Source organism: Drosophila bipectinata, chromosome 2L, assembly GCF_030179905.1.
Source record: "Drosophila bipectinata strain 14024-0381.07 chromosome 2L, DbipHiC1v2, whole genome shotgun sequence".
In the NCBI taxonomy this organism is placed as follows: Eukaryota; Metazoa; Arthropoda; class Insecta; order Diptera; family Drosophilidae; genus Drosophila; species Drosophila bipectinata.
Genome location: NC_091736.1, coordinates 19,445,433 through 19,458,552, shown reverse-complemented (window position 1 = coordinate 19,458,552; position 13,120 = coordinate 19,445,433). Strand labels below are relative to the sequence as shown.

Genomic DNA, 13,120 nt, shown 5'->3' with positions numbered 1-13,120 from the left:
CTAAGCGAAACAGCCACAGGAATGGAAATAAGAGCTCTGAACAATTTCACTTTTTCTTCCTCATTCCGTATATATGTTTGTACGAATTTGTATTATTTCTGGCAGCCAAGTGGGTGGAAAAATGCTGTTAAGCTTTAAAAATGTTGGCGGCCCCAAGATGTGAGAGTAATTGAGAACAAATAAATACAAAAGTGGGCCTGGGGAGCTGGGGAGTGAGCGGAAGATAAAGATAAAAGCAAACAGTCACGGCTGAATAATGCCGGGAAATCAAAGGAAATATGAGAGAATGGGTAATGAAATGACTGCATTATGGAAAGAGATGGTTCTTCTTTAAGGATATGGAAAATAAATCACTATCCGACCTGCCACCTGAGCTCCATACTTTCACGATATTGATCAATAAACTATTATGAATTAAACCCTGACCTCCAAACAAGGTATCTAATTCCCATTTCTCCCTCGAAGTTTCTGGCAGCAATTCAAGTTTTATTTTTGAGCCATCGGGAAATTAAGGCAGCAGGCGTCTCCCAGCTGAGAGCCCCACTTTCCTTCAATCAAATCGAGACGAGGAACTTCTGAGTGCCACAGATTTATTTGCATGTTTGCCTTCACCCAGTTTATCCACTTTCCATTTTCCCCAACTGGCTCTGATAAGGTTTAAAATTTGCTTTCCCCAGATACATATACAGATACAGAGGCAGAGAGAAAGGACCCACATAGCAGGACCTGGAGCCTGTTTCTCAATTTCGTTTTTACGCTCACCAATTTCAGTTTTCTTTTCGCTTTCCGTCTCTGGTTTTCTTGTAAATTTGGTTTTAGTGCGACTCCCTGTTTTATTTACATTCGTTCCCAGGGTTTATAGTTTCTTCATTGTCTGTTCTATGGCTTTCCTATTTATCCATCTCCTCCTGACATCCTCTCTCCGTCTGACGTCTAACTTGAGTCGGGTGATGAAGCTGACATAATCCTTGATATATTTCCCTGTCGGTGCCCGACTGTTGACGCTCAAATCCGTTCATAAATTTTTCACTCTCGGCCTTAAAGCTTTCGGATCCGAAATCAAATCTGAATTTTAAACAAATCCTTTCTCTTCGGCGGCAAGTCGGTACAGAAGTCATTATGGAGCAAGTGTTGGCCGCATCCCAGCGGACACTTGAGCATAATTAATGCGATGCCCTGTCCACAGCCCCCGGTCTAAACAGGAAATCGCCCCCGGAATAGATCCTCCCGCCCGCGGAGGGCCTTGTCTTCGTTTTCCCACTTTCCTTTTTTCCGCGGCCCCCTTCTCACTTAAATTAGACTCGACGCAATTGTCGCTCCCAAATTAATTTGTATAATTTTACGGTGGCAGGAATAAGGACGAGGGAGTTTTGGACTTATTCCCAGGGGATCCAAACCACGGCTCCGAAGAGGAGGCAATTATTTTCTCACTCAAAAGTGAAATTGGAAAAATAATTAAAATGCGCAGAAACATAATAAAAAGTAAAGCAAAGCAAACAAAAACTAGGCGATTAAATTGGTGTTTCCATCATAATATTCATAAAAAGGTGATTTTTTACTTTCTGGCATTTGCTGTGTGAAAAACTGCATTAAAATCGTTGTTAATTACTTCAATGCATTCCATTTCACCAGAAGCTTATCGTCCACTTCCGGCATGATTAATATTTAATGGGGAGCCAGGCACCCTTAACTTTCTACGGATGCACTCAACTTTGGAAGCCCTCCGAACCACCTATCAATTGCAATCAAGATGTAAATGCTGTTACTGGCCAAGTTGCGGGAAAGTGGCAGGAAAGCGGAGCAACCGGGCCGGTGGATAGAAAGTCGCTGTTGCAACGCTTGATTGACTTTCGCAGCACATTTACTTTGAAGCCTTCGGGCTGCGGTAGCCGCAAAGCCAACTTTTCAACGACTTGGCTTAACTTTAAACTGCCTGCAATGGCAAAAAATATTCGTGGCTTTCTCCGGGCGTGTGGGGGAGTGTGTGTGTACGACACGCACACCAGCAGGCAGCTACGGAAACTTTTCCAAAGTTTCCAACCCAGAAAGGCAGCCACCGAGGAAAGCAGGTTTCAGCGCAAAAGCAGGGGAGGCTAAGTTATTTAGTGCAGGTCTAGGCACCTGACTATCTATAGAGAGTTCGATTGGAGCTCGATAAAAAGCCGCATGGCAATAAAATGTAATTTCCAGTGATTTCTCTTTTGTGTGGCAGCGCCACTTGCAATTGCAAATTGATAAATACACTTACTGCAACAGAATGGAGTGGCCCTTTCTATCTGTGGAAGGCTAATGGCAGTTCACTGAAAGAATCTTCAAGGGGAGCTACTGTGAGTAGAGCTATTACAGATTAAACCTACTATTAACTACTAGACCTATAATGCTTTTATGTATTTCCAGCACTTTAATAGAAAACCATTAGAGTCTGGCACAGATATATTAAATTTTTCCCCAACTGTAGCTGGAAATCCCTACGTATCCCAGACTCCTACGTATAAAGTGTGAGCACGTTTTACCCTCATGATTTGGTATGCTCCAGCGATTTGTATCGCTGTGGGTGAGCTACACTCTGGTGAAGGTTTTCCCGCTTTTCCGCCGCTTTCCACTGCCACCCAACAACAGCCACCAATCCACATTGCCCTTTTTGCCGCTGACCTAATTTACGGCGCTTTCGATCGAGACGCGACACATGTGGCTTAGTTGCTTTCCTCCCGGGCTTTCTGTGTTCTGCTCGGCCATAGTTCTGGTAGGCAGGCAGGATTCTTTATCCTCGCCCCGCCGTCAATTTTTATTGCTGCGGCTTGGCCTTCGACCCCTCCTCGGCGCCTGGCAGTTGTTTTTGAAGTTTTGCATAGCAGAGCATAGTTTCGGATTTTCCGGCTCTGGCCGCTCGCTTCTTCGGGCAACTTCTGGAGAACATAAATCACCAGAGCATAGTTTTCATTTCAAGTTTTATTTTTGTGGTGTTTCGGTTTTTCTTGCCGGAGTTTTGTTTTCGGAAAGTGAGTTAGTTCCTAACTAATTGTGTCGGTGTGTGTGAGCCGGGGGATAATTTGTTGCTCTCACTTCGGAATGGCTTTAAATTTATTGTTGCCCTGGCAGGACGTGTCAAATGCAGACGATTTCAAGAATCGGATGATAAATGAGGAGCGGTCTCTCGGCTCCTGTTTGTCGCCCCTCTGCAATTGCAGTCGCCCCTCCGCCGGCTGCACTCCGCCACTAATTATGTCTACTCGTTATTAACCCCTGATGTCGTGTCAACGCAGAAGGACGTTTCATACTGGCGATAAATGGAAGGGAAGATGGCAGGAAGGAGCAATGCAGAGGCCATAGGGCAGAGGTGAACGAGAAAAAACCAAGGCAAAAATAAATTTTACTCACTTAAGCAAATTTGACAGACAGGTTTTCCATTAGCAAACATGCTTTTGTCATTTGTGCAAATTAATGCTCGACAGGTAGGGATGCCCAAGGACGGAGGGGATAGAAAGCAGATGCTTTATTCAGGTGTTCACTCGGGCAGCTCTTAAAGAAGGTCAGCCCTTCGTTGAGTAATTTAATTTATTAGGTGGTAAAAAAAAGGAAGCCTTTATAAGTGGATACATATCCTCTTCGCATTTATATTCAATTCTCATTAAAATGAATTACTAGCGGAGAAATAAATCTTTAGTTTATTTATCTTTTAAGTCAATATTGTGATGATAATACTTTGAAGCTAATTTATGTGAGTCATACTCGGTTGAAATTTGGTTGCAAAGACAGTCATCCACCTCACTGCCTGCTTCTGGCTTTGATTTCGGTTTGGTTTGCGGCCACACTCCCACTGCCCAATTATCAATCAACCATAAACCATAATTGAAAGATCAAACGCATAACGCAAATGCCAGCTGCACACTCACTCCCAGCCCCACAGGCAGCGTCCCGAAAACTGTCTCTCCGTATGGGATTTTCCAGCTTGCCACATTTGTCGCAGCTTTGGCTGGCTGGGTTGATAAAAGTCCGCCGAACCGCCCACAGAAACAAAGTGCCGCACAAAGGGCAAAAACCGAGTGAAGGCGTAAGCGAAAAATGTGCAGAGCGCAAATAAATTACAACAATAATGACGCCAAACATGATAACAGGCAATGGGGCAGGGCGGGCTTAGCGTGAAGCTGCAGGGGACAGGCGATTGTTATTGATCATCGCAATATTTTGCGCATTAAGCAGAGGCAAGCCAAGCCAAACATATGCAGCCGTCACCGAGGGAGCAGTGGTGTTGTCGGAAATAAAAGAAAGGGGGGCTCAAGAGGACATATAGGACTTTCTAGACGCAACGAAAAATATTTAAAAAACATATGCAAATGTATTTCAGCATTTCAAGCTCTAAATTTCAAGCCTTTGAAATCTATCATTTATTTTGGATAAGTATTTTCTCACAGTGATCGACTGTTTGTCATGGCTTTTTATCCAACTGACTTGTTTACGCCAAAAGGCGACGCCACACAGATACAACAAAGGCAGCTCGCAGGCTGAAGAAAAGGATAACATTGTGAAGGCAGCCATTCAAAGTCCTGAAAGTCCTAAGCCATTAAAGCATATTAGTTTTCCACGCAGCCATATTGTGTGTGTCTGCGTGTGTATGGGCATGTTTGCAAATGTTTGTGCGTCTGTCTCGTCCTTGTCCTCGTATTTGTATTTATTTTAGGGGCATTTTTGTTTACGCCTCACTGCACAATAAAAGTTTTTTGAAAAGGGATTGACAATGTTCCACTTATGTATGCTACAAGCACTGTTGTTGCCTCTTCTTGCAGTTGCCGCCATTTTGTATTTGCATCAACTTTTTGTTGACTTTTTTGATGGTTTTGTAGCACGATTGCTGGCACTTTAAAATTTGTGGTTTTACAACACGAAAGTCCGCTTTACATGCAACAGTTTTGTACTCCCAACTGCAACGTTGCGTATACGTGATATTTCAAATGTGTAAGCTATTACTTGCTCTGTTATTCTGCTTTAATGTCTTATTAAGAACTGACAACTGCTATCTTCTTGAACTTCTTTATTAATGTGGCTTCCACCCAAAATTATTTCCCATTACGCATTCGGCACATTAACCCAAGGATAATTAGCTAAATAAGCTATCGTGTTCAGTTCGGCACATTTCTGCACCATTGAGCGTTAATTAACTAATTAATACTCGTCTTCTTCCGCAGCTTTGAAAGCTGCCTCTGGCGATGAATGAAATACGTAATAACTTGGAGGTCTTGGGCAGCAAAATTTAAAATATTTTCAAGCCCTGAAAGCAATTTAACAAAAAGTGCAAAAACTGATTAATAAAGAAAGAGCCGTGGGGGAACGCAATTTATTTTCGTAATAAAAATGCATTTTTATTACAAAATCATAGCCATGAAATCTAGCACACGAAGCCGCGTGGATTTATGCGGCATTCATTTTGCTGGCGGGCTCCCAGTTTTCCATTTATACAATATATGCAGATACATGTTTATACAGCCACGGCTGCGAAAAAGACCAGGACGAACCCTGCTTTGGCGAGGCCAAAAAATGTGTATTAAGCTATTTGCATTGGGTCTCATTTTTCCGTTTGTTTGCCTCGATGGGAGTGTGCTTTTGTGGGCATCTGCTCCTGCAACTGCACCTGCACCGCGCAGCGTGGCTCAGAATTTATGTATAAAATATAGAGCGCCAATAAATGCGATAAACTGACCCGCGGGCGCCGTGAGGGCCCCTGTTCCCTCGTCCGACCCGCCGCTCATCGAATTTTATCCATTTAACCGTGGCCATAGGCACACCTTCCCTCTTTTTTGTCCAGGCCGTGTTTGCATTTAATCCCCCTGACCCATAATAATTTGTGCAAATTTATTTGCGAGTGCTTAGTGCCGGCGTGTGGGCAGGGGCAGTAGGTGGGGCTTCCATCTGGCCACTGGCAGATATCGTGTAAATAAAACAAATTGCCATAAATAACCCTGCTGGCTGCCATAAATCTCGGTTAAATGGACATTTTTGCATCTTCAAATCGTCGAGTGGAAGCGAAGGACACCGGATACAAGATACAGGACACTGGTCGCTGGTCGCTGGTTACCGGGCAGGGGCCAAGCGAATGAAATACATCTCTGCGGGTACTTGAAATCAAGAGAATGATAAAATGCCCCTAGACAAGCGAATGACACGGACGAAGCGTCTTTGTCTGCGTCTGCAAAAGAAAATGCCAAGGTCGGCGCAGGATGAACCAGAAGCAGACAGGATAATATTTCTTTTCGCCTATCGTTGAGCCCCTTCACGTGCTAGTTCTGGGAATTAAACTCGAGCCAGAAGTGTGCCTTTAAATGCCTATTCTAGGCCCCATAGTTACATTTCTTAACACAGCTAACCCCTTGAAATTGTCATGTAACAGCCCCAGTCGAAACGATTCCCTTATCTTGTCGCTTAATCCCCCCACTTAGGGATTGTCATAACATTGGCAGAGCACAGATACGCACATGCAGTGCACTTAGCAATCAAATTCGAATTCCGGATCGTATATTAAACAAATCCGATTTGGTTAACGTGCATTCAACCGCAGAGCGCCCTGCTCTGACGTCTCCACTCGTTGGTTTTTTGCCTTTCTAACGATATGCGAATTCAATTTGAAAATAATAAAAATATCTATTCAACTCAGACGCAGCTTCACCCGATCACCGCCCCCTCCGAGTATGATTCCTGATTATGATTATGACTTCAGCGTGCTCGGGGAAGCTGCGACATGTCCCGTCGACTCCCTTCGATCCTGGTTGTGTTTTGATGTCGTTACCAGACATTGAACCGCATTAAACTATGCATAAATACACATTGCGTTGACGATGTCGACACATATGGAACCTCCCTGGGGAAAGGCAGAGTAGGACTGGTGGCAGGGGGCTGAGAGTTAGCGACGTGCCAGAGGCGTTGGGCAAATGCAATTTGATGCAGACATTACGACTACATGACGATTTTATCGTCGAGTGTAGTGCACAGACATAAACATATATCTACATATGGCTTACAGGAATAGGTTCTTCCTCCCGCACCGCTCCCCACCTTCACAGAGCATTATTGCAAACGCAAACCCAGATACAACACACACACACGCCCGTACGCATCCCGTGGCGAGGAAAGAATCTTGCACTCGCCGTGCTTCGATGATGCTCTTAAATATTTGCATAAAAAACTACGCTTTCTGCTGGTCGGGAATATGGTAAATGGTCTAGAAGTTTCGCAGCCCTCCCACTATGCCCAACTATAGTATCTCCCCACTGCCATTAACCACAAGAAGAAGCAGAAGCGGCAACAATAATAATAACAAACACGCTCCATAATCAACACGTACTCAAGTCCCGCCACCATTCTGGCCAGGATTTGCCGTCCTAAGCCCACACCCATCCACTCATGTGCAGAATCTGCAGCATCCGAGTGCAGTTGTTAAAGCTAAGTGCAGTTTTTGAAGGCGAGGCATTAGAGTTTTGATTTCAAGTTTTTAGAGAAACATTTCTGACTGCTCATACAGAGAGATGATGCTTCACATTTTAAATTTAATTTCTATTTTCAGCCGACTGGCTTCGAAAGCTCACACTTCATATCGGCAATCAACGCATGCAAATTGCAGCAGGCCACGGGCCATATTTCATTTCAATAAACAATAAACAATTTTCGCAGCCAAATACAATATAAATACAAGTGCGATGTGTGAGCAGGCCATCAATAACGTCAAGACTTGACTAGAATTGAATGTCCAGAGCAGGATTCAGTTAGGATTCTATGGCCATCGATAAGTGGGGCTAAAACAATTGATTATTGTGTGTCATAAGCACACAATTTGCACTCTCGGGCTCCGCCGGCTGTGGCTGGGGCTGGGGATGAGGCTCGGACCTCGACCCACGACCCTGGCAAATTCGAGTGGAATTGGAAAGAAAATGTGCCGCGCTGCCCAAGCCGACAAACTCAACTGTCAGATGCACATTCGCCTTGGCAGGGCCCGCCAGAAGCAAATTTAAATGTTAATCAAACGCCGCAACAGAGCAATAAGTCCAATCCAACAAAAAGGAAAACAAATGGAAAAAAGATGAAAATGAAAACGAAAATAAGAGAGTTGAAGGAAAATCTCGCATGCATGCACATGAAAATGAGTTTGATGTGGGAAAGCTGGGCGGATGGGCGTTCGCAAATGTAATTGACAGTTCAAGTGACAAGTGGGCGAGTCCGACGAGGCAAAGGATTCTTTCTCCTCCAATAAAAGGCGGTCCATAATGGAAACTCGCCGTGCAAAGGAAACAAAAATGTCCGGCCCACCTTTCAAAATGCAAAACGCTGGCGAAAAATATTTTTAATTAAAAAACGAAATGGGAATCTAGGACATACACTTATTTATTGGCTTTTTCCTTTTTGTGACCAAGCGATTCGACATGGGTTTGAATAAGAACGATGAGAAAAAAAATTACTGGCATTATCCAGCATTTTTTTGACGTATTCCCCCGTCATACAGATATGTCTGGTTCCTCCTCTTACAGTCTGGATGAATTGGTGTGAAAATTGCAGCTTTTTTCTTCGGTTTTTGTTTCAGTATTCAGTATCGGTGTCCGCCGTCATCATAATAAAAGGCTAAGCGGGTATCATGCATATCCACAAAAAGGAACAGGTTTCATAAAAGTGTAACAGATAGGAGCAGGCTTCATAGTAGTGTAACAGATAGGAGCAGTCTTCATAGCAGAGTAACAGATAGGAGCAGTGCAAAAGCAAAGGTGTGGCTTCACAAAGAAGCAGGCGCGTATTTTCTGAGTAGTTTTTGATTATGGAGGGCAGCTACGGACGAGCTTAGGCCTTTTCCCGTAGAAAACGGAAAAGGGCGTCTTCTTCGAACTCGTCCAGTCCGAAGCGACGGCCCCAGTAGACCCCTTTGACCTCAAGGGCTGCGATCTTCTGGATCGCAAGGTTCTTCATGTTGCTAAGGTCCTTCAAGGTCGGCAATGAAATTGAATCAAACCAGTCACTAAACGAGAAGGAAAGCTTTCTGAGCAAAAAAATTATTTCCGACGCGAAATACTTACAACATTTTGAACTGTTTTTTGTGTTTGATGTAATAAAACTTATGTTTGTATGATGTTAACGGGTTGAGGTTTTCGGGTGTACTGACTGACTACCGAGAATCGAAAACACACAACTAGACTGACACACAGCCACAGCCTACTTGATTTTGAGAAATTCAGAACAGGCCCCTGGCTCACATCCCTGTAATTCAGGGTTGGTGCATCATTATTTACACTTTAATTGCAACCATTTCCTGATTTGATGCGCGCCGAAGCTGCCAAACTGCCAAGTTGCTGAACAAGCCACTCCGGAATGTGTGTGGGTGGTGGCCCATAAAAGCATTCATGCCACATAAAGCGAGCCGCTGTGGCAACAAAGACGGCTTCGTGCATCGCAAACCGAGCCGAAGCCATATGATGTTAAGTTTTTATGTGCCCCAGCACCAAAAACAATCCCCGGGGCGTGCAGCATCGCCGCTGCTCAAAAAAATCATGCCCATCATCGCTCTCACCAGCTTCCTGCCGCCAGTCAAATCAATTGGCTGCAAATAAAAAACAAACAAAACTGGATCTGGAACAAATCTACAAATACAAATAAATCGCAGCATTTCCGCAACGGTCATGCTCTCCCGCTTTTATGATTATTATATAAATTTTCCCTTGAAATGTCATAAAAGCCAACGCAAATAAAAAGCACTGAGTGGGGGCCAGGAGTGGCCTCATCTTTCTGTTCATCATTTCGATTTTTTTCGCATTACTTTTTTTTACATGCTACTGGGGGCTTTCGGGCATAATGTTGGGAAAATGTACACACATTAGATGATGTAGAAACCAAAAACATTTGGTAAATTAAAAGATGTATCATATTTTGTGGTTTAAACATTGCCGATATGTAGGCAGCATTTTAGGAGGTATCTCACAGTCGCCATTAAGTGTACTCGCCCATCTAGATTCCTTTCCACTCCCAATGACGTATCAGAAAATTGTGAACGTCATTCCGTTTTGGCCCAGAGGAGAGTATATGTTAGACACATGTCTGTCTCTGGCCAATATTCAAATTCGGCTGGCCAACTTATTAGGCTGTTAGAATGTGATTTGTGGCCCTGCTCCACTACCCTAGTCCTATAAAGTGTAAATCCGAGAGCTGCCGTGTGCTTAGTAGGCTCCCCTCGGCCGGCAGTTTATTCCTGCAGCTTATGAATTATGAAAGTTCTTTTTCGGGTGTGAGCTGGCCGAGAGAGTGCGTTGTGGGGCACGCGTGTCGGCCATAAACGCCTCGCTTTATGGGCCGCAGAGCCTGGCAAATTGAAAGTGAAAAGTTAAGTTGAGCCGAGTTGAATGAAGCTCCCGGCTAAGCCTCATTGGGGTCGCGTTATGAGGCATGAAAAGCAGGCCATCGTAGTGAGTGGAAAAGCCGAGTGAAAGTAAGGCAATTACCCACTTTCAAAGTGAGCGGAATAAATCACCGAAACCATTTTCGCTTTATGTTCGCATTTATAGTTTTTACTGAAACACAAATAAATTAAAACTTTAACAATATGGTGTCACTGGGGAAGTCTAATGACAAAAAAGGTTGCCATAAATCAGAACTATTGTCCCAATATGTCCAGAATCCATTTTTTTTATGGGAAGTTCAAGTAATTTTTCTCTGAAGCTCAACTTGATTTCTCAATTTGGAAATTGCTTTTTGCAGAATAACATTTTTCCTTTTCTCCGAATCAAGTTTTCTTTAAGGCCAATTCCAATTCATTAGAGCCGTGCGGGAGCTTGGGGAAAATGTTAATGATTTCCGTAAACATGGCCAAACAAATAACGAGGCGCTGGGTGACAGAAAGCCCGTTGATTTTTGTTTTTTATGGCTCACTTAAAACGAAACGGAAATAGTGCCAGAGGGAGTGGATGGCTGGGCAAAAAACAGACAGCGAATTTTTAACGTGTTAATGCCAAGGCGGCTGCTAACAAGTAGACAAACAAAGAGAGAAAAAGGAGGAAATACCTCGAAAAAAGTGACAGCCAATGGAGTGGGATGGAATGGAAGGACAACGAGGGTCGGGAGGACTTCTTGTGCACTTGCAACTTTGTGGCACAGAGAAAGCAATATTTTTAAAATATTTTTTGACGAAATAAATTTATGTATTAAATATTCAAAGTCAACATATACTAGATCTGTGATTCTCAAATATATTTATACCCTTGCAGAGGGTATTATAATTTTGTCCAAAAGTGTGCAACGCAGTGAAGGAGACATCTTCGACCCTATAAAGTATATATATTCTTGATCAGGATCACCTCCTGAGTTGATATGAGCATGTCCGTCTGTCCGTCTGTCCGTCTGTCCGTCTGTCTGTCTGTCCGTCTGTCTGTTTCTACGCAAACTAGTCTCTCAGTTTTAAAGCTATCGACTTGAAACTTTGCACACACCCTTCTTTGCACGCAGTATATAAGTCGGAACGGCCGGGATCGGCCGACTATATCCTATAGCTGCCATATAACTGATTGATCGGAAATGGTATAACTTTGGTGTTTTTAGAGTTAGAGAGTTGAAATTTGACATGATTTTATTTTTGGCAAAATATTACGACATGCCAAATTTCATAAGGATCGGCTGACTATATCCTATAGCTGCCATATAACTGAACGATCGGAAATGACCCAACTTTCGTGTTTTTAAAGATAGAAAGCTGGAACTTCGTACAGATTATAGTTTTGGTCAGTTAATCCGACCTACAAAATTTCATTAGGATCGGCCGACTATATCCTATAGCTGCCATATAACTGAACGATCGGAAATGACCCAACTTTCGTGTTTTTGAAGATAGAAAGCTGGAACTTGGTACACATTATATTTTTGGTCAGTTAATCCGATCTACCAAATTTCATAACGATCGGTTGACTATATCTTATAGCTGACATATAACTGTACGATCGGAAATGGTTTTTGGTAGAAATATCAACTTTCGTATTTTTGAAGATAGAAGCTTGGGACTTTTTTTTAGATTTTTTATTGTAATTAATTGGTTTTATTATGATGTAATCATAAGGATCGGCCAACTATATCCGATGTTTGCGATATATATCCGGTTTTAGCTGCAAGGGTATATCAACTTCGGCTCCGCCCGAAGTTAGCTTTGCTTTCTTGTTTTAAAATATTTTTTGACCAAATAAAGATATGTATTAAATATTCAAAGTCAACATATACTAGATCTGTGATTCTCAAATATATTTTTTAAAGTGTAATAAGTATCAGTCCCTCTCCAATGTTTTTCTTTTTGCAACTTCTTCCTTTTTCCACTTGCCATTTTCGGGCATTTGTTAAGGGGGCGTGTAATTTTCACAAATGAAATTTAATTGCAAAAATAATAAAAACAAAGATAAAAGACAGACCAGCACCAAAACAACTTCATTTGCATTGCGGATACACGAAAATAAATAGAAACATGACGGGAAATAATTTTTTTGAAAAATAATACGGCTTTGAGTTGAGTTTTATGGGTGAGGGTGAAAATCTAATCATTTGTTTTTGTCATTGGCACCAAATCATTCCCATCAAATATGCAATTGAAAACTAAAACGAAGCCCACACAGAACCCAATTCAATTAGCCAACTGATTAAATTTTCATTTGCCACACATAAATATAGAATATTTGTACAAGCCCACAAAGTGAACAGCAAACAGCCGATGGCACATTGTGTGCCACGCTCACGTGGGTCACTTCAAAGCTAAAAGCTAGAAACGCCAGGGCTCGCATTACGCATACGCCCTGTTGGCCTACTCGGCGAGTAATTTGGCTAACGGCCAGAAAAGTGCCAAAAACGGCAGAAAGCGTAAAACATACTTTCGCAACAGCGCTGCTGTTTAGGGGGGTGGGGCTTTTTAGCAAATTTTTGAGGGGAGCAGAGCTACCATATTACTTCATCCTTTCCAATCGTGCCCAACTTAACCGCCGCTCGCCGCACAATTTCAATGCGTTGTAGACATTTATGGAATTTTTCGAAGCTCTTTGGAGCGCCATACCGAAAATTGTGCAAAAATGCCAGAGTGCAAAAAAGTTTTAGTTTATTCTACATATATGTATGTGTGTGTGTTTTTTGT

General features: G+C 42.8%; 2 protein-coding genes across 4 annotated transcripts in view; both read right to left on the bottom strand.

Moving 5' to 3' along the window:
* LOC108123739 (uncharacterized) overlaps nt 1-13,120 on the bottom strand; it is a 107,770-nt gene that overhangs the window by 81,356 nt on the left and 13,294 nt on the right. The gene's annotated exons all lie outside the window — the stretch shown is intronic.
* LOC138925706 (uncharacterized) lies at nt 8,350-9,205 on the bottom strand. The gene is made up of 2 exons (XM_070276772.1): nt 9,048-9,205; nt 8,350-8,989 (listed from the first exon to the last, which is right to left on the bottom strand). Exons 1-2 carry the CDS (start codon nt 9,050-9,052, stop codon nt 8,815-8,817), a joined length of 180 nt encoding a protein of 59 aa, XP_070132873.1. The 5' UTR covers nt 9,053-9,205; the 3' UTR covers nt 8,350-8,814.